The 18,322-nt window shown below is 43.8% G+C and overlaps 1 protein-coding gene across 4 annotated transcripts in view; it reads left to right on the top strand.

The window, feature by feature from the left end:
- Positions 1-17,029, top strand: part of agbl5 (AGBL carboxypeptidase 5) — a 138,944-nt gene extending 121,915 nt beyond the window's left edge. For 2 of the 4 annotated variants that reach the window (XM_041187591.1, XM_041187593.1), the window contains 2 exons: positions 5,726-5,821; positions 15,339-17,027. In XM_041187591.1, the coding sequence (XP_041043525.1) occupies positions 5,726-5,797 (72 nt within the window). In that variant the 3' untranslated portion in view covers positions 5,798-5,821; positions 15,339-17,027. Of the gene's footprint in view, positions 1-5,725; positions 5,822-15,338 lie in introns of all 4 variants that reach the window. The other 2 variants (XM_041187595.1, XM_041187594.1) reach the window with 2 other exon arrangements.
- Positions 17,030-18,322: the final 1,293 nt, after the last annotated feature.

The following is an 18,322-nucleotide window of genomic DNA, read 5'->3' as shown; positions in this document are numbered from 1 at the left end:
TTGGATTTCCAGCTCTACAGGCCAGAGCTCCTTATCAGGATCTTTGATTTCTCCTAAGAAATTATCAGGTTGAAATGCTGTATTTCCAATTTCTTGGACTTTAAAATGGTTGGAAGCATATTTTAGCTTTCTTTCTTTCTTTATGCTTTGGATCTGCAGAATTGTTTAAAATATCTGGTCTTGCCACAGAGAAAACATTTGGCTCCCTCTGTTGGGCATTCTTTGCAGCATTGCTGCTATTTGGTGCCACACCTGGAACATTTTAAAATAGCCGAAGGGTTCTTCCTGCCCCTTCAGCGGTTTTGGCCGCCTTTCTCATGGGCTTTTTTGTTGGGCGGACTTCCGACTTTGGGCCTACATACTGGATTTATCCCTCCCAAGCCTTGACATCTCTCAGAAGTACACCCCGATTCTGCTTTCACAGCTCTGCCTGCCTTGCAAACTGTTCAGCCTTTTCTAATGTTAAACCCTCCCTGGTTTGCAAGAAGTCCAACAGCCCCTCGTTGAGCATGCCAACTACAATACAGTCACAAATTAACTCATGTTTAAAGCTCATAGCCGCAATTGCTGGCTAGTCTGTTACAGGTCATTAATAAACGAATTAATGGATTCACACGGCCCTTGGCTGCTTTGGTTGGATCTCGCTTGTTCAATGCCAGGGCTTAGGGCTGAAGTAATTGTTGAAGGCCCTCAAAACCACCTCATAGGACGCTGAGGTCTCCTCGACTCCTTGTCTCGCCAGCATCAGCTATGGCCCCAATCACATGTAAAAGGGTAGTGGCCTTGTTTTTTTTGTGTGGCTTCTCTTGTAAGCCAGAATCTGTTTGGCGCCTTTCAACTGTTGCTTACAAAGTTCCCATTGCTGTCCTTGTTGTAGACCCTCAATGTGTTTCTCCTTGCAGGGAGATTTGCTATTGCTGGTGGTGGGAGGTTAAACTAGATTGGCAGGGAGATGGGAACATGAGGACAAATTCAGAGCATGGAATGAGAGATGGAGAATTAGTGAGTGACTCTGAAAAACAGAAGAAGCACAGGTTAAAAAGTGTACAGCAAAGGAATTTGGCAGTGTTAAAGGTAAATGCAAGGAGCATTGTAAATAAATCTGATGAGCTGAGGGCACAGCTAGAGACATATGATATCATCACTATAATGGAAACCTGGCTTAAGGTGGTGCAAAAATGGCAGCTCAACATCCCTGGATATAGAATTTTCAGGCAGGATAGGGGGGAGATAAAAAAAGGTGGGGGATGCAGCATTATTGGTTAAAGAATCAGTTACAGCTGTGAGGAGGGATGGTATTCTAAATGAAGCATCAAATGAGGCCATATGGGTTAAGCTCAGAAGTAAACAAGGGGCAGCTACACTGCTAGGAGAGTACTATAGACCCCCAAATAGTGGGAGGGAGTTAGAAGAGCAAATATGTAGACAGATTTCTGAGTGCAAAAACAATAGGGCAGTAATCATTGGGGACTTCAGCTACTCCAATATCAATTAGGATATGAACAGAGTGAAGGGTGCTGAGGGTGCAAAATTCTTGAACTGCATTCAAGAGAACTTTTTTAGCCAGCACGTAACAATCCCAATGAGAGGGGGAGCAATTCTAGATTTAGTCTTAGGAAATGAAGCTGAGCAAGTGGGTGAAGTAGCAGTGGGGGACCATTTTGGAGACAGTGACCATAAAATAGTTAGATTTAGCATCATTCTGGAAAAAGATAAAGGTAGAACAGGAATATAAGTTCTACATTGGCGGAAGACAAATTTTACAAAGCAGAGAGGTGAGCTGGATATGGCTGTTAGAAGGAAAAACTCTGTCAAATTAGTGGGAGGCATTCAAAGATGAAATTCTACGGGCACAATGCAGACATGTCTCCACAAAGGAAAAGGCTGGTACTGCCAAATCTAGAGCTTCCTGGTTATTCAGAAGCACACAGGCCAAGGTAAAACAGAACAAAAAAGCTTATGACAGTCACAAAAGGATTAATACTGCAGAAAGCCTAGAGGAGAATACGAAGTACAGAGATGAAGTAAAAATGGAAATTAGGAAAGCAAAGGTTGGCAGGTAAAATCAAAGAAAATCCTTAGATGCTTTAGCAATACATTAAGAGCAAGAGAATAACTAAGGAAAAGGTAGGGCCTATCAGAGATGCACATGGTAACTTGTGGGTTGATGTAGATGATGTAGGCAGCATTCTCAATGAGTACTTTATCTCTGTCTTCACTGAGGAGAGGAATAATGCAGACATTTGAGTTAAAGAGGAGGAGTGTGAATCATTAGATACAATAAGCACAGTGAGAGAGGAAGTACTGGAAGGACTGGCATCCTTGAAGGTGGATAAATTATCAGGGCCAGATGGATTGTATCCCAGACTGTTGAAGGAAGCCAGAGAGGAAATAATAGATGTTCTGAGGATCATAATCATTTTCCAATCCTTACTAGCTATAGACGAGGTCCCAGAGGATTGGTGGTCTGCGAATGTTGTACCATTATTTAAAAAGGGTGCGAGGGACAGGCCAGAAAATTATAGGCTTGTCAGACTTACTTAGATGGGGGGCAAATTATTGGAAACAATTCTGAGAGATAGAATAAACTGTCACTTAGAAAAGCACAGATTGATCAGGAATAGCATGGTTTTGTTAGGGGAAGATTGTGTCTTACTAACTTAATAGAATTTTTTGAAGAAGTAACAAGGAGGATTGATGAGGGTAGTGCAGTGGATGTTGTCTACATGGATTTCAGTAAGGCATTTGACAAGGTACCACATGGCAGACTGGTCATAAAAGTGAGATCTCATGTGATACAGAGGAAAGTGACAGGTTTGATCCAGAATTGGCTCAGTGACAGGAAACAAACGGTAATGGTTGATGGATGTTTTGTGAATAGAAAACGGTTTCCAGTGGTGTTCCACAGGGCTCAGTGTTGGGGCCCTTGTTGTTTGTTGTACATATTAATGATTTAGACTTAAATGTGGGAGACATAATTGGGAAATTTGCAGATGACACAAAAATTGGCTCTGTGGTTGATAGCAAAGAGGATAGCTGTCGTGCTGTACTTTTCTTTGTTCTTTGTTCTTTGACTCCAGAATGATAACGTTGGTTTGTTTGAGTGGGTGGGGAAGTGATAAATGGAATTCAGTCCAGATAAGTGTCAAGTAATACATTTCAGGAGGGCAAACAAAGCAAGGGAATACTCAGTAAACAGGAAGTTATTGAGATGGGTTGGGGAAGTGAGAGACTTTAGAGTACATGTCTACAGGTCCTTGAAGGTGGCAGGACAGATGGACAAGGTGGTCAAGAAAGCATATGGAATGCTTTTCTTTATTGGGCGAGGTATTGAATACAAAAGCAGGGATGTAATGATGGAACTGCATAAAATGCTGGCTAGGCCACAGCTGGAATTTTGTGTACAGTTATGGTCACCACATTACAGGGAGGACATAATTGCTCTGGAGGGAGTGCAGAGGAGATTTACAAGAATGTTGCCAGAGCTTGAAAAATTCAGCTATGAGGAAAGATTGGAAAGGCTAGGGTTGTTTTCCTTAGAACAGAGGAGGCTAAGGGGTGACCTAATTGAGGTGTACAACATTACAAGTAATTTATAATTCCTCATCTGGAATTCACTGCCTAAGTTGGTGGTTGAGGTTGAAATGCTCAACTCATTTAAAAGGTACCTGGATCTGCATCTAAAGTGCTGAAACCTGCAAGGCCACAAGACCAGGTACTGGAAAGTGAGATGAAAATGAGGGGCTAGTTTGTTTTTTCTCTTTTTGGCTGGCGCAGACATGATGGGCTGAATGGCCTCTTTTTACACTGTAACCTTTCTATGGTTCTGTGGTTTGAAGGGCTGTTGAAGGGATAGTGGCTGTTCAATGGCTGCTGATGTCGTGAGTGGTTCGTTCACTGCCCCCAGGGTACATCTTATTTTGGTTCTTCTTCTTTGCAAAGTCAGATGTTCTTAGGTCTTCACCCATGGGTTACCAATCTCAGTTTTCTTAAATTGCACACTCCAGTGCTGCCACCATGGTTTGGCTTATTGCCCTTTACTTGTATTGTCTTCTGAGTCGACGAGGTTTCACTTAACTCAATGTGACTTGGAGATAATCCGTTTTTTGTTTTTCTCAGAACTATTTATTTGGAACTATTTACGTCCAAGAACTCATGGTAAATACATTATTCTGTGGAAACAGATTGTTCTGTGTCTTGTTCCCTTGGAGTCTCTTGGTCATCTGACCATGATGTCATTCTTACATCACCAGAACATCACTGTCTAATTAACAGAATCATGACCCCTTTACTGCACAATTGTGACGGTCATTTAGGATGATTGAAAAATGTCTGAGGCCAACACAGTTTTGGAAAGTTTCTCAGGCATCCTTGAGGCACAGGACATAGTTCTGCGAAGCTGGTCATTTTGTCCCCATCTTCCATCCAGAAAACGTGCTTGAAGAACCATTTTATGACCTTCATTTTACTGTTTCTAACTATTAGTATATCTCCTCTGGCATTATTCATGGTGCTAAAGAACAAAAAACTGCAGATGCTGGAAATCCAAAACAAAAACAGAATTACCTGGAAAAACTCAGCAGGTCTGGCAGCATCGGCAGAGAAGAAAAGAGTTGACGTTTCGAGTCCTCATGACCCTTCAACCCTCCAGTGAAGCCCAACGCAAACTGGAGGAACAGCACCTCATCTTCCGACTAGGCACTTTACAGCCTTCCAGACTGAATATTGAATTCAACAATTTTAGATCTTGAGCTCCCTCCTCCATCCCCACCCCCTTTCTGTTTCTTCCCCCTTCCTTTTGTTTTTTCCAGTAATTTATATAGATTTTTCTTTTCCCACCTATTTCCATTATTTTTAAATCTTTTATGCCCCCCACCCCCACTAGAGCTATACCTTGAGTGCCCTACCATCCATTCTTAATTAGCACACTCGTTTAGATAATATCACCAACTTCAACACCTCTGTGTTATTTTGTTCTCTTGTCTGTGACATCTTTTGATTATCTGCAAATATTGTAATTGTTCATGGTGTGTCGCATGATGGGACATTTTATAATAATCCAGATGTGGCACAGCTTGTCTTGCTGGCACTGAATATATAGGTGGCACTGGGGGAAAAACTTTTAATTATATAGATGGTTAAAACATTCTGTACTAAAATTCATTTACAAAGTCAACTCAATTTGATACACTTAAAGTGATGATTAACCAAGTCATGTTAATTGGAAAATGACAGTTTTATTGTAAATATTATCTAAGTATTATATGCCAAGTTGGCAAAACAACCAGTAACAAAAAAAAAAAATAACACACAGAAGTGGATTGAAGTACCTAATGTACTAGTTTTGGACCTTTCTATTGTCCTGAAGTAGTATCTTGAATAAGTGGTTTTTTTGTTGAGTATATTGTTAAAACATTTTGCTTGTAATTTAGATATATTTTAAGAAAAATTGGAAATATATTCCAATTTCCTTTTGCACAACATATTCAGTTTCTGTAGCTCGACCATAGGCAATCTCCGAGAATGTTTTCAATAGCCACAGGCTTTAGACACAAATTGTGTAGGAGTGAAACAGGGGGTTGAACACAGAAACAAAGGAAGAAAGATATGCAGCAATGTCCTTAACTCATGTAGAATTTGAAATGCATTTTGATGGTTGAAGAGAATTATTGAGTAGTTGTGATTATTATCGTTTCCATAGTAATTCCTGTACCTTTTTCAACAGCTTTCGTTGGCGTCTGGAACGGAGCAAATCCCCACGTATAGACAGATATTTTCATTTTGTACTGATGGCTGACACCATAATTATACTGTTTCTACGGTTTGTATTGAAAGCTTTTATTCAATGTATTTTAGGTCAGCCTGAAATGAATGTATCTGGTGTCAATTGACCTTTATTTCCATGGGCAGAATTTCACAGTTGGCGTGTGGGGGATGGGCCTGACCCGCGTACGCATAAAATGACGGGCGATGAGGATGGGAGTGCATCCCAATGTCACCGCGCGCCATCGCGATATTTCGGAAGGCGGGTGCGCCATTAATTCACGGGCCAGTTAAGGCCCTGGAGGCAGCAATTGAAGACATGTTTCACAGCCCGGCCGATTTTCAGTGCATCGCACTGGCACAACGGGTAGGCCACTTTCTTAAAAACCTCCTCCACGGGCCGGGTAAGAGGGGTGAGTGGGCTCACTCATGCGAGCTGTTAGAACTTTAGTCTATTACTTACTGCTACTTGCCTGTGCGAACAGGACAACTTCATTTCACTTCAGGGCCGCTTTGACAGAACTAACAGGCTTCAGTTCAGGACTCTGGGGGAATCACACCACTTGCAGCCTTCAAGCTTTCAGGCAGCCTTCCCTTACCCTGGTAGTGGGGATTGCGGTCTCCGCTGGAGGCACCTCCTCTGATGAGGAAGGGAGGGCCAGAAGGGAGGAGGGGAGGAGGCCAGGAGTCCATATTCAGCCTCCACGGGAGCCACCTGTGGGAGGACAGGAGCAGGGCCAACAGGAAGTCCAAGGTCGAAGGGGCCGCAGAAGACGCCACCATCCTGCTGCCAGGGTTTACGGACAGCGATACAGCTACCTCAATATGTCTGAGGTGCAGTGCCAAAGGAGGCTTTGTCTCTCAAGGGAGATCGTGACCTCCATCTGTCCGATGATCGTCCCCGAGATCAGCTCCAGCTGTGCGGGTGGATACCCCGTGCCAGTGGTGCTGATGATTATGGTTGCCCTCAATTTCTATGCCTCTGGCACTTTCCAGGGGTTGGTGGGTGATCTTTGTGGAGTCTCCCATTCAGCTGTCCACAGTTGTGTCAAGCTGGTGACAGACGCTCTGTTCAGACGGGCATTGACTTTCATTCACTACCGCACTGACCAGGCCAGCCAGACAGAGCAAGTCAGAGGCTTTGCGGCCATTGCTGGCTTCCCCCATGTCCAGGGTGCTATAGACTGTACACATGTGGCCATCAAGGCGCCAGCAGGTGAGCCCGGTGCCTTCGTCAACAGGAAGGGCTTCCACTCCATGAACGTGCAGATAGTGTGTGATCACAGGATGCAGATTCTACATGTCTGTGCAAGGTACTCAGGCAGCTCCCACAATACCTACATCCTGAGACACTCGCAGGTGCCGGGGCTCTTCAGTGCTCCAGCCTGACTGGATGGATGGCTGCTGGGTAACAAGGGCTATCCCCTCAAAATGCGACTCATGATGCCTCTCTGCCATTGAAGAACAGAAGCTGAGCAGCGGTACAATAGGAGCCACGGCTCCACAAGGGCTGTGGTAGAGAGAACCATCGGCCTTCTCAAGATGCGCTTCCGATGCCTGGACCGTTCAGGGATCGCACTCCAAAACCCCCCAGATTATGTGTGACTGATGCTGTTGTCTCAACAATTTGGTGCTGGAAAGGGGGGACACAGTGGAGGAAGAAAATGTAGACACCAATGCTCTGGCTGCAGACGATGAGTTCAGTAGTGAGTCCGTGGATGAGCACAGTCAGGAGAATGCTGAGGGGATAGACGCTAACATGGGAAACCTCCAGGGAGACAGGGGCACCCGGTGCGGGGGCTTTGTTCCAATGAGCCTACCAAAGATGAACCACCAACACATGCCAGGGCTGCAGGCTCCATACTCGATACCTGAGAACAACATTTGCTTGTTGAACAGCATGTACTATGTGCCATTTCGATAAAGCTCAACGACAAACAAGGCACTCATAACATCATGGGTTACCCTTCACCTGCAGAACTAATGAAGCACCCAGAGGCTTGCTGAGAACGAACACATTTAATGATTTGCAGTTGGCATACAGAAATTAAACTTAATGAAATGGTGTTGAACATCACACCAACTTAACAGTAACTTAAAAATGGAGCAACAGAAAATCACTAGTGATAAACCCGTGTTGTGCCTAAGGTACTTTATGTTTACGCTTGTGGGTGCTACATCTAGGTGCTCCCCCCTCGCTGGCACAGGCATTGGACACAGCCTGCTCACTCTGCTCTCCTGTTGGCCTTGATGACCTTGGCGGGCATCCTCTGGCCCGTGGAGCCTGTGCTGGTCCCACCTGGGAGGAAGAGGCCAGTGGCACATCTGGCATCTCCCCAGTCGCCGCAGCCTCAACAGATACCACAGTCACTGGCAGAGGGGCGAAGGAGCTGCTGCCCTCATCCGCAGCGCCCTGAGAGGAGCCCACAGAGACAACAAGCAGCTCGTGCACCAACGTGAAGTCACTTTGGACCTCCCTGCTCACTATTGATGAATGGGCACCTAATTGGGATACTGGGTGCCCAATCCATCTCCTGCACTGACACTGGCCACCTGAGGTCAGTGCCGATGTGAGGGCTTGCAGGTCCGAGCGCATGCCCAGGAACTCCTGATTCAGCTCCTGGAGGAGCCTCTCCACGAGAGTCGCCGCTGTCTCCATGGAGGAGGCATTGCGCTCGGCCATGAGGGTCATTGTATTGCTCATGCTCCGCATTGACTCCTCCATCATGGAGACCATGGCACGGAGACCCTCATGTATCTCCGCCAGATCCTCCCACACACCCTGCTGAACTTCCAGCATCTGCTGCCTCAGAGACGACTCCAGAGGCTCATCATCAGCCACTAAATGAGCATGTTCCTGGTCCCCAGCAGTCCTCTGACTGCCAGTGCTCTGGGCACTCTCTGTCTCCGCCTGCACCTTAAGCGAGTGTGAAGTGCCCTCACCACTGTGCACCGAGATACTAGCCGATGATCTTATTCCCACCGAGGTGCTGGTATTTGCGCTGGTGCCTGCCTGGCTGAGAGAGTGTGACACTGGTGCGTTTATATCTTCTGGGCCCTCAGGGATCAGCGGCGGTCCCTCTGCCTCCTGAGTCCGGGCTGCTCTGGTGAGGTTGAAAGGAAGAACAGGGACATTTGATGAGTTGAAGTCGTTACACTGTTAATGTGCGTGTCTGGCCCCCGGATCAGGGTGTGCTCCTCCTTCCATAATCAATGGTGATTCCATGTTGGAGCCTGAATTCAATATACAGTCAACATTGGAATAGTTGCAATGATAGAAATTGTGACCTCAGTGCACGGTACTCTTACCCCCCCACGGCATCCCAACCTCATCGCGGCCGGTTGACCTGGGCACATGGTGCCTCTCCAGCTCCAGTGCCTCCTGCTCGTATCTGGTGAACATGAGTATGTGGGCCTGCCAGCATTATTGTGTGCTGTCTTCTCCTGGAAGGAGAGAGGAGCATTGATTAGTCCGCCCCATACCTGCATTACCATTGCAGACTGGCCAACCCCAGCTGAGGAAAACCTTGCAGGGGGTCATCCGATTCGTGACCCTGGAGCTGCAATGCACTCACTCCAAGCAGCCAGGGCTGACTCCTTGCCCAGATGCTGCCTCCATCACATTTGCCACTCACAGTCCCACAGAACTCCCACGACCACTACCACCTAGAAGGACAAGGGCAGCAGATAGATGGGAACACCGCCACCCAGAAGTTCCCCTCCAAGTCACTCAGCATCCTGACTTGGAAATATATCGCCGTTCCTCCATTGTCACTGGGTCCAAATCCTGGAATTCACCCCCTAACGGCGCTGTGGGTGTACCTGTACCATGTCACCATGTGGACTGCAGCGGTTCCAGAAGATAGCTCACCACCACCTTCTCACGGGCATTCATCAGGGATGGGCAATAAATGCTGGCCCAGCCAGCGAAGCCCACATCCTGTGAACGAATGAATAAAAAAAAACAAAATTCTGGGGTGGAGGGTGGGGAGGGGTGGGGGCGGGGTGGGGGGGGTGGGGTGTGTGTGTGTGTGCGGGGGGGCGCGGCGGTGGTGGGGTGATGGGGAGCGGGGAGGGGAGGGCAGCGAGGTACTCTGGAGAACCTCGGGGCTGACTGCCCCGCTGACTTGCCCTCCCGCCTGGCCTGCTCTCCGCAGATATTCTCCATCATATAGTTATTAATCGAAACCAGTGGCAGCTTTAGGGGGCGGGTGGGGGGTGGGGGGGTGCTGCCTGCGCTGTTTTTGAATAGGCCGCCGGGTCGCCATTGGAGCCGGTGGATAGTGGCCTCCCGTTGCCTCCGCCCCCCCCCCTTCCTGCTAATCTCGGGTGCCGTGAATTACGCTGGGCGGGGCTTAATTGGCCTGCCCGCGTGAAATCGTGGTGTGCACCCAATCATGGGCGGACGCTGGGTTCCCAATCACCCCCGCCCACTCCAGCTGAGCCCACCTGCCAACTGAAAAGTTCTGGCCCATGTGTTGATGTTGGTGTATGGACCTGCTGCTTCTAGGTCAATATGCCTTCAATGTAATGTAATTGATTCCTGAGTCTCATGGGGAAATAAGCTAGCGTATTTTGTGCACTACTATTGGTCTACACAACAGCTTTTCACAGGGTAGCTTGCAGACGCTTTACCAACTCTTAATGCTAACTCTCAAAGCTTTCATCAGAAACTGCATTGCTTAAGAAACTGACCACATTTGAAACCATTTGTTTCCCATTGAGGAAATAATAGACAAGTCGATTTTGCTGCCCCTTGTCTCCAACCCCAGCTGAGTACTCACTTCCCTGGGTGTAAGAACCAGGAACTAGGAGTGGTGATAGAAATATAGAAGCAGAAGTAGGCCATTCACCCCTTCGAGCCTGCTCCGCCATTCAGTATGATCATGGCTGATCCTCTATCTCAACGCCGTACCCATGCTCTCTCCCCATACCCCTTGATGCCTTTAGAGTGTAGAAATCTATCTATTTCCTTCTTAAGTATATTCAGTAACTTGGCCTCCACAGCCTCTGTGCTAGAGAATACCACAGGTTCACCACCCTCTGAGTAAAGAAGTTTCTCCTCATCTCAGTCCTAAATGGCCTACCCCACATCCTGATATTGTGACCCCTTATTCTAGACTCCACAGTCAGAGAAAACATCATCTGGGCATCAAGTCTGTCCAGCCCTGTCAGAGTTTTATTTATTTCAATGAGATCCCCTCTCATTCTTCTAAATTCCAGTGAATACAGGCCTAGTCGACCCAATCTCTCCTTATACCTTCGCTGCACTCCCTCTATGGCAAGTATATCCTTTCTTAGGTAAGGAGACAAATACTCCAGGTGTGGTCTCACCAAGGCCCTGTACAGCTGCAGTAAGACATCCTTGCTCCTGTACTCAAGTCTTCTCACAGTGAAGGCCAGCATACCATTTCCCTTCTAAACTGCTTGCTGCACCTGCATGCTTGTTTTCAGTGATTGGTGTACAAGGACACCCAAGACTCTTTGTACATCAACATTTCCCAACCTTTCACCATTTAAATAATACTCTGCTTTCTATTTTTCCTACCAAAGTAGATAACTTCACACTTATCCACATTCTACTGCATCTACCATGTATTTGCCCACTCATTCAACTTGTCTAAATCACCTTGAAGCCTCTTAACATCCTCCCAACCTTTCACATTCCCACCTATTTTTGTGTCGTCAGCAAACTTGGAAATATTGCATTTGGTTCCCTCATCCAAATCATTGATATATATTGTGAATAGCTGGGGCCCAAGCACTAATCCTCGTGGTATCCCACTAGTCACCGCCTGCCACTCTGAAAAAGACCCATTTATTCCAGCTCTCTGTTTCCTGTCTGCTAACCAATTCTCAATCCACAATCCCATGTGCTTTAATTTTGCACACTAACCTCTTATGTGGGACTTTATCAAAAGCTTTCTGAAAATCCAAATATGCCACATCCACTGGTTCTCCCTCATCTATTCTGCTAGTTACGTCCTCAAAAAACTCCAGTGGGTTTCTTAAACATGATTTCCCTTTCATAAATCCACATTGACTTTGTCTAATCCCGTTGATATTTTCCAAGTGTCCTGTTATCACATCCTTTATAATAGACACTAGCATTTTCCCAACTACTGATGTTAGGCTAACCGGTCTGTAATTCCCTATTTTTCCCTCCCTCCTTTCTTAAAATGGGGTTACATTTGCCACCCTCCAATCTGCTGGGATTGTTCCAGAATCTACAGAATTTTGGGAGATGGCAACCAATGCATCCACTATTTCCATGGCCACCTCCTTTTAGTACCCTGGGATCAGACCCTGGGGATTTATCAGCTTTCAGTCCCATTAATTTCTCCAGCACTGTTATTTTACTCATACTAATTTCCTTCAATTCCTCTTTCTCACTAGATCTTTGGTTCCCTAATATTTCTGGGAAGTTATTTGTGTCTTCTTCCATGAAGACAGAACTAAAGTATTTGTTTAACTGCTCCGTCATATCCTTGTTCTCTATTATAAATTCCCCTATTTCAGACTGTAAGACATTTGTCTTCACTAATCTTTTTTGACTTGTATACTTAAAGAAGCTTTTACATTCCTCTTTTTTGTTCCTTGCAAGTTTAATCTCTTATTCCATTTTTCCCCTCTTAATCAATCTCTTGGTCCTCCTTTGCTGAAATCAAAACTGCTCCCAATCCTCAGGCTTGCTACTTTTTCTAGTAACTTTATATGACTTCTCTTTGGATCTAATATTGTCCTTAATTTCTTTTGTTAGGCATTGTTGGGCCATTTTCCTGTTGTGTTTTTGCGCCAGAAAGAAATATATAACTGTTGCCATGCATACATTCGTTCCTTAAATATTAGCCACTGCCTATCCACCGTCATGCTTTTTAATGAAGTTCCCCAATCTATCTTGGCCAACTCATGCCTCATAACTTCATAGTTTCCTTTGTTTGGATTTAGGACCCTAGTTTTCGATTGGACTACTTCACTTTCCAACCCAAGGAAGGATTTTATCATGTTATGGTCACTGTTCCCTAAAAGGATCCCGGACAACACGATTATTAATTATTCCCTTCTCATTAAACAAAACCAAATCTAGGACAAATCTTGTTCCCTATTTGTTTGCTTGACGTACTGGTCTAAAAAATTACCTCGTACACACTCCAGGAATTCATCTGCCACAGTATTATTGCTGATTTGGTTTGCCTAGTCTATATGTAGATTAAAGTCACCCATGATTACTGTAGCAGCCTTGTTACATGCATCTCTAATTTCCTGTTGAATGCTGTCCCCTACCTTACCACTACTGTTTGGAGGCCTATAGACAACTCCCTCTAATGTTTTCCACCCCTTGTTGCTTCTTAGCTCCACCCAGATTGATTCTACATTTCAGTTTTCTGAGCCAATATCCTATCCCACTATTGCACTGATTTCATCCTTAACTAACAATGCCACGCCACCTCCTTTTCCTTTTTGCCTGTCATTCCCAAATATTGAATACCCTTAGATATTCAGTTCCTAGCTTTGGTCACCCTACAGCCATGTCTCTGTGATCGCAATCATATTGACCCATAAGATCTATTTGCGCTGTTGTTCCTGACTGAGTGATCTTTGCATCTTTGCCCTTTAATTATACCCTGTAATTTCTTAAAGTACTGAAAATAAGCTTGGTACGTATTTTTGTGCGTTATAATATTATTGCATGCCAAAAGTTTAAGTCAGGCCAGAACTGAGGGATGAGCACTCCCTGTTACAAAATAGGGGAAGGTAGGGAGAAAAGAGGTAGAGGGATGGTAATGTTCAAAACTACATTGCAGAAGTCTAAAATAGGGTTGATACAAAAATGAATCTTTTTGGTTAGGGAGTAAAATGGAGAAAGAGCTATGTAGACAAATTAGAGATAAATGGAAGCAAGAGGGGGTGTAGTATATAAGAAATAGGAACAGGAGTAAGCTGTATAGCCCCTGGAGCCTGCTCCACTAGTCAGTTTGATCATGGCTGAACTTTTACAGCAACTCCGCTTTCCCACGCTATTCCCCTTGTCCCTTGACTCCCTTAGCGCTCAAAGATTTGCCGATCTTGGATTTGAATATACTCCGACTGAGCATTCACAGTATTGGGGGTGGTGGGGGGTGTTGGGAGCAGTTTGCAGGTGGGTGGGCTTTAATTGTTCACAAATAGATTAGGGTAAAGTGATAGTAAAGAGGAGGAGGGGTTCCCATAATGGGTCCAGGACTGCTTTCAAAATTGATGTGTTTTTAGTTTAGCAGAGAAAGAGGCAGTGCTGGATTTAGTTCTAATAAATCAATTGGACAGGTCAGGCTAGGCTAATATTTAGGAAACAATGGCTATAGAATAATTAAATTTCATGCAAAAATTTGAAAGGAGAGCAGTTAAAATAAAAGCATTTGGCTCAAGAAAATCAATTTTAATTAGATAAAAAACAAACGAACCAAAATGACTAGATAAATCGGAAATAAACAATTGACAGCTAAAAGCATGCATAAACAATGGGAAACGCTCAAATGTGGCATGATTGGAATACTGACTGACATTGTCTGCAAAAGAACAAAAGGTGGTGTAACAAAAGATTGAAGTTTTTTAAAATTAATGGATAAATGAAACAATTCTTATTGTAAAAAAAAAAAGGAGCCGTCTAACAAATGTAGACCTAATGATACAAAAGAAACTCAAATGCAGCATGAAGGATAAAAAAGAGATTTATGAAGCTAAGAGGTGACGGATGAAAGATTGACAGGCATTTATCACAAAGCAATAGAATAGTTTAAAAAAATATGAAGCTGATTAGGTAAGAGGAAGTGGATATTTCCTGACCATTTGGTCTCAGTGCTCACAGTAAAGTGTGGTAACGGGAATGAAAGGGTACAAGTGGTGGAGGTGGAGTTATTAGGTAGGATAAGCAAAGATAAGGAAGTAGAATTGAAAAAAAGAATTAAAATATTACTCAAAATGGAGAAGGCCATGAAGGCATCCATCTGAGAAAGCTGGGTGAAGTCGGGGGGTGATAGCTGAGTTTCTGACCTACAGGTGACTCCAGTTCCACTAAACATCGTTCACTCTTAATTCCCTCAGGAAAACTAGGGATTAACAATGAATACTGCCTTGCTGTTGTCCACACCACATCCCCATTGTAATTCTATGCCAATATAAGTGAGTTATCTGAATTTGGGTTATAGGGGCTGCAATACCTAAATTTGCAGATGACGCAAAATGGAATGTATGGCTAACAGTGAAGTGGACTGCAAGTAGCTTCAGGGAGACATGGCCAAATTAATATATTGGGCAGATGTCAATTGAAATTTAAATGGAGAAATGCGAGGTGATGCATTTTGGGAGAGAAAAATTAGAGAACATTTATACGAAATGATAAAACCAAGGGGAATAGGGCGATCAAGGCGTTCAGATACACAAATCTTCAAAAATAGGACATTTTTATAAAGCATATGAAATAATAGGTTTTATTAATAGGTGCACTGAACAAAACAAAAACTAATGTTAAACCTAGACAAAGCATTAGTTAGGCTGCAGTTGGAATGTTATGTCTAATTTTGGATCTCTTTCTTCAGGAAGCACACCAAGGTCATGGAGAAGAGGTGGAAGAGCATGCACGAAGATGAAACTAAAGATAAGAGAAGAAATATTTTCATTAGGACAAAGAAGTTTAAGAAGAGATCTGATAAAAATGTTCAATAATATTCCAATGGGAAATATAAGTCTTAAAGACCTGTAGAAAACAGTGGTAGAAACAGAATCCACAGCAGCTATAAAAAGAAATTAAATAAATATGTGAAAAATAAAACATTTGAAAGAATATAAAGAAGGGGTAAAGCAGCGAAACTGAATGCATAGCTCTTTTGGAGAAGTGACACTGGCTTGATGGGCCAAATGGCCTCCTCAGCTACAAGCTTTTATGATTCTGTAAAATAGAATCTGCATCTGGAAGCTTGAATATTCTAATGTATCACGCAGAAAAAAAGAGTCTGCGTACGCCAACAAGCAAAGAAGTGCTAATGATTATACTGAAATTGCTGCAAATTGACTTCTCACAACTAATATATTATCATTTATGACACTTTGAAAAGCAGTCTTGATCAAATTTGAAGCAAACCTTGTAATTTATGAAGTTAGCACATTGTGGTTACCAAGACTGCTCACATGATTTCTAATTTAATCCTTTAAAACACCCAAAATTAATGCAATGCCAGAAATGTTCCTAACAATGCCACAAAATACACATTTAGAAATTATATGAAGTCCTAACACGATCACGGCAGTGTGGCGCAATAGCATGAGCACTGTACTTTTTAACACTTTTGAGTACATGTCAGTGCAGTTTATGATACTTGTTTACGATTTACCATAAGGTTGGATTTTGTTCGGATTACTGGCACATATAGTTTGTTTATGGACATAAAAGAGAAAATCAAATGTTCTTAAACAAACAAGCAATTTTAAATAGGTTTAATGAGATTTGTGGTGCACCGTGTGGTTTTTTTTTCTGCTACTCAGAAGCTTTGTAAGAGTTGGGTAAAATGACTTGGAACCAGTTTTCTTTAGGATCTGCTCTTCAGCCTGTCCAATGGGCTCATGAGTTTGAAGTCCAGTGTTAATCTGTTTTACTTTTCATTAAATCACTTTTCATCACTAAACACTCAGTTCTAGAGTCTGTCTGAGTTTAGAACTGTGAGCTTCATTGTTTGGAAATCAATTGGTACAAACCTGGATTAGCTATAGAGGTGAGCAGATCTGGATCTGAACTGGATTGTCATTTGAAGTTCTGTGGACCCCCTTATGGGAATATCCTGTGGTACACAAGATAGCCCTATGGTAACTTTTCAGTTAAGTAAATACACGTGTCACCACCTTAATTGTTCGTAACTGCCCCATTACTGAAACCTACTTGACGAAAGGATATATAAAACTTTATTCAATAGGCTTCATTTGATTGAGTTTGTTATATCACCACAGCAAGAGATTATGGGCAGAATATTACACCCGGCATGCGGGCGTGTGCCTGACAAGTCCGAGCGTAAAATGACGCGTGATGACATCGGGCGAGCGTCCCGACACATCGCGCAGTCTTGCGATATTTTGTTCGGCCGGGTACACACCCGCCGACAATTAAAAGGCCTATTAAGCCCATTAAGAAGCTTAATTAAATTCAAATTTATACCGCCCATCCAACCCGACAATTGGCAAGCAGGCGAAAAGGCCAAGCGGCCTTTACATTTTTTAGGAAACCTCATCCACGGGCGGGATGAGGTTTCCTAAAGCAAATAAACATCAAATAAAAATTTTATTTTTGAATTAAAAAGATGTCCCAGTTCATGCGACAGAGTCACATGAGGGGACATGCTTTATGACAATTTTATTTCCTTTATTTTTTTTTAAAATAGCGCTTATCTCCCTGAGGCAGCTCCATGCCTCAGGGAGATTGAAGCGCTCTTTCGCGTGCATGCACGATGATTGCGCTGGGCCCGCTCGCCCTCCTCCCCCCCACCCACACAGGCAGCGCTGAGTGCTGCCGCTCACATTCCAAGGCCTGCCAGCATGAAATCGCAGTGCGGAGCCGATCGCGGGCGGTGGTCAGCTTCCTGACCGCCCCCACCGAGCACCCCCGCCAAGGGCAAAATCCTGCCCTATGACTAATTTATTTGTATCGTACCTGTTTACTATATCAAATATTACAAGATTTCTAATCCGTAGTCATTCCAATGGGATACAGCATTTCTTGCTGTCTGCCCTTTTTGCAGTCTACTAATCCAGTACTAGCATTGGTTAGGAGCTGTGCCTACAAAGCAGCGACTCCAGCCTAAAATATGCTTATGAACCATAAACACCGTTTTGACATTATAAAACATTCCATTGCAAATGCTCCTTTTAAGCAGCCTTTCTGCAACAAGATATCAAGTGCCTACTGGAACGTATAAAATCATAAATTTTCCAGGAACAGCCCATTTGGCCCTCCAAATCAGTTTTTAGAAACTGACAGAAGAAACTAAATACTTGAGTAGGAATTCATAACTGTGTGACCTTGGTGAGGGAGATTACCCAGTTCTTGTTTCCTAGAAGCTGGATCTTTGACTCCCTTACAACTCCTCCTCCTTCAAGTGCAATGCTCTAAGAGAGCGTTGGCAACCATGAACTTCCATTGAGTTGGTCCATGATTGTACTTGGCAAAGTATGGCAGTGGTTTGCTGTTGCCTTCTGCAGTATGGCTGACCGGGAAACTCTCCTGCTACCTTTACACCACCTATGTTATTTAGAACCTTTTTAATGTTTGGTTTATTCCTACTTCAGAACTCACCACGGACATAAGTGTTGTTCGCTTTAAAATTTGCATTTGACAAGTTTCTGTAATTTGAACATTTTCCTAATATATTTTTGAATCAAATAATGGAACACTTGCAAAGTATAAATACTACTCTTGACGTGAATGTAAAAGTTGGCAACTTCTGAGATGAACTTTTGTACAAAAATTCATTCTGTGATATTTTGTGAATCTAGAGTAATGCATTTGTGGAAATGGTTATAATGAGATGTATTTGTA

This window comes from Carcharodon carcharias, chromosome 5 (assembly GCF_017639515.1).
Source record: "Carcharodon carcharias isolate sCarCar2 chromosome 5, sCarCar2.pri, whole genome shotgun sequence".
In the NCBI taxonomy this organism is placed as follows: Eukaryota; Metazoa; Chordata; class Chondrichthyes; order Lamniformes; family Lamnidae; genus Carcharodon; species Carcharodon carcharias.
Note: the sequence above shows the minus strand (reverse complement) of the source record. Positions and strands in the feature narration are given on the sequence as shown.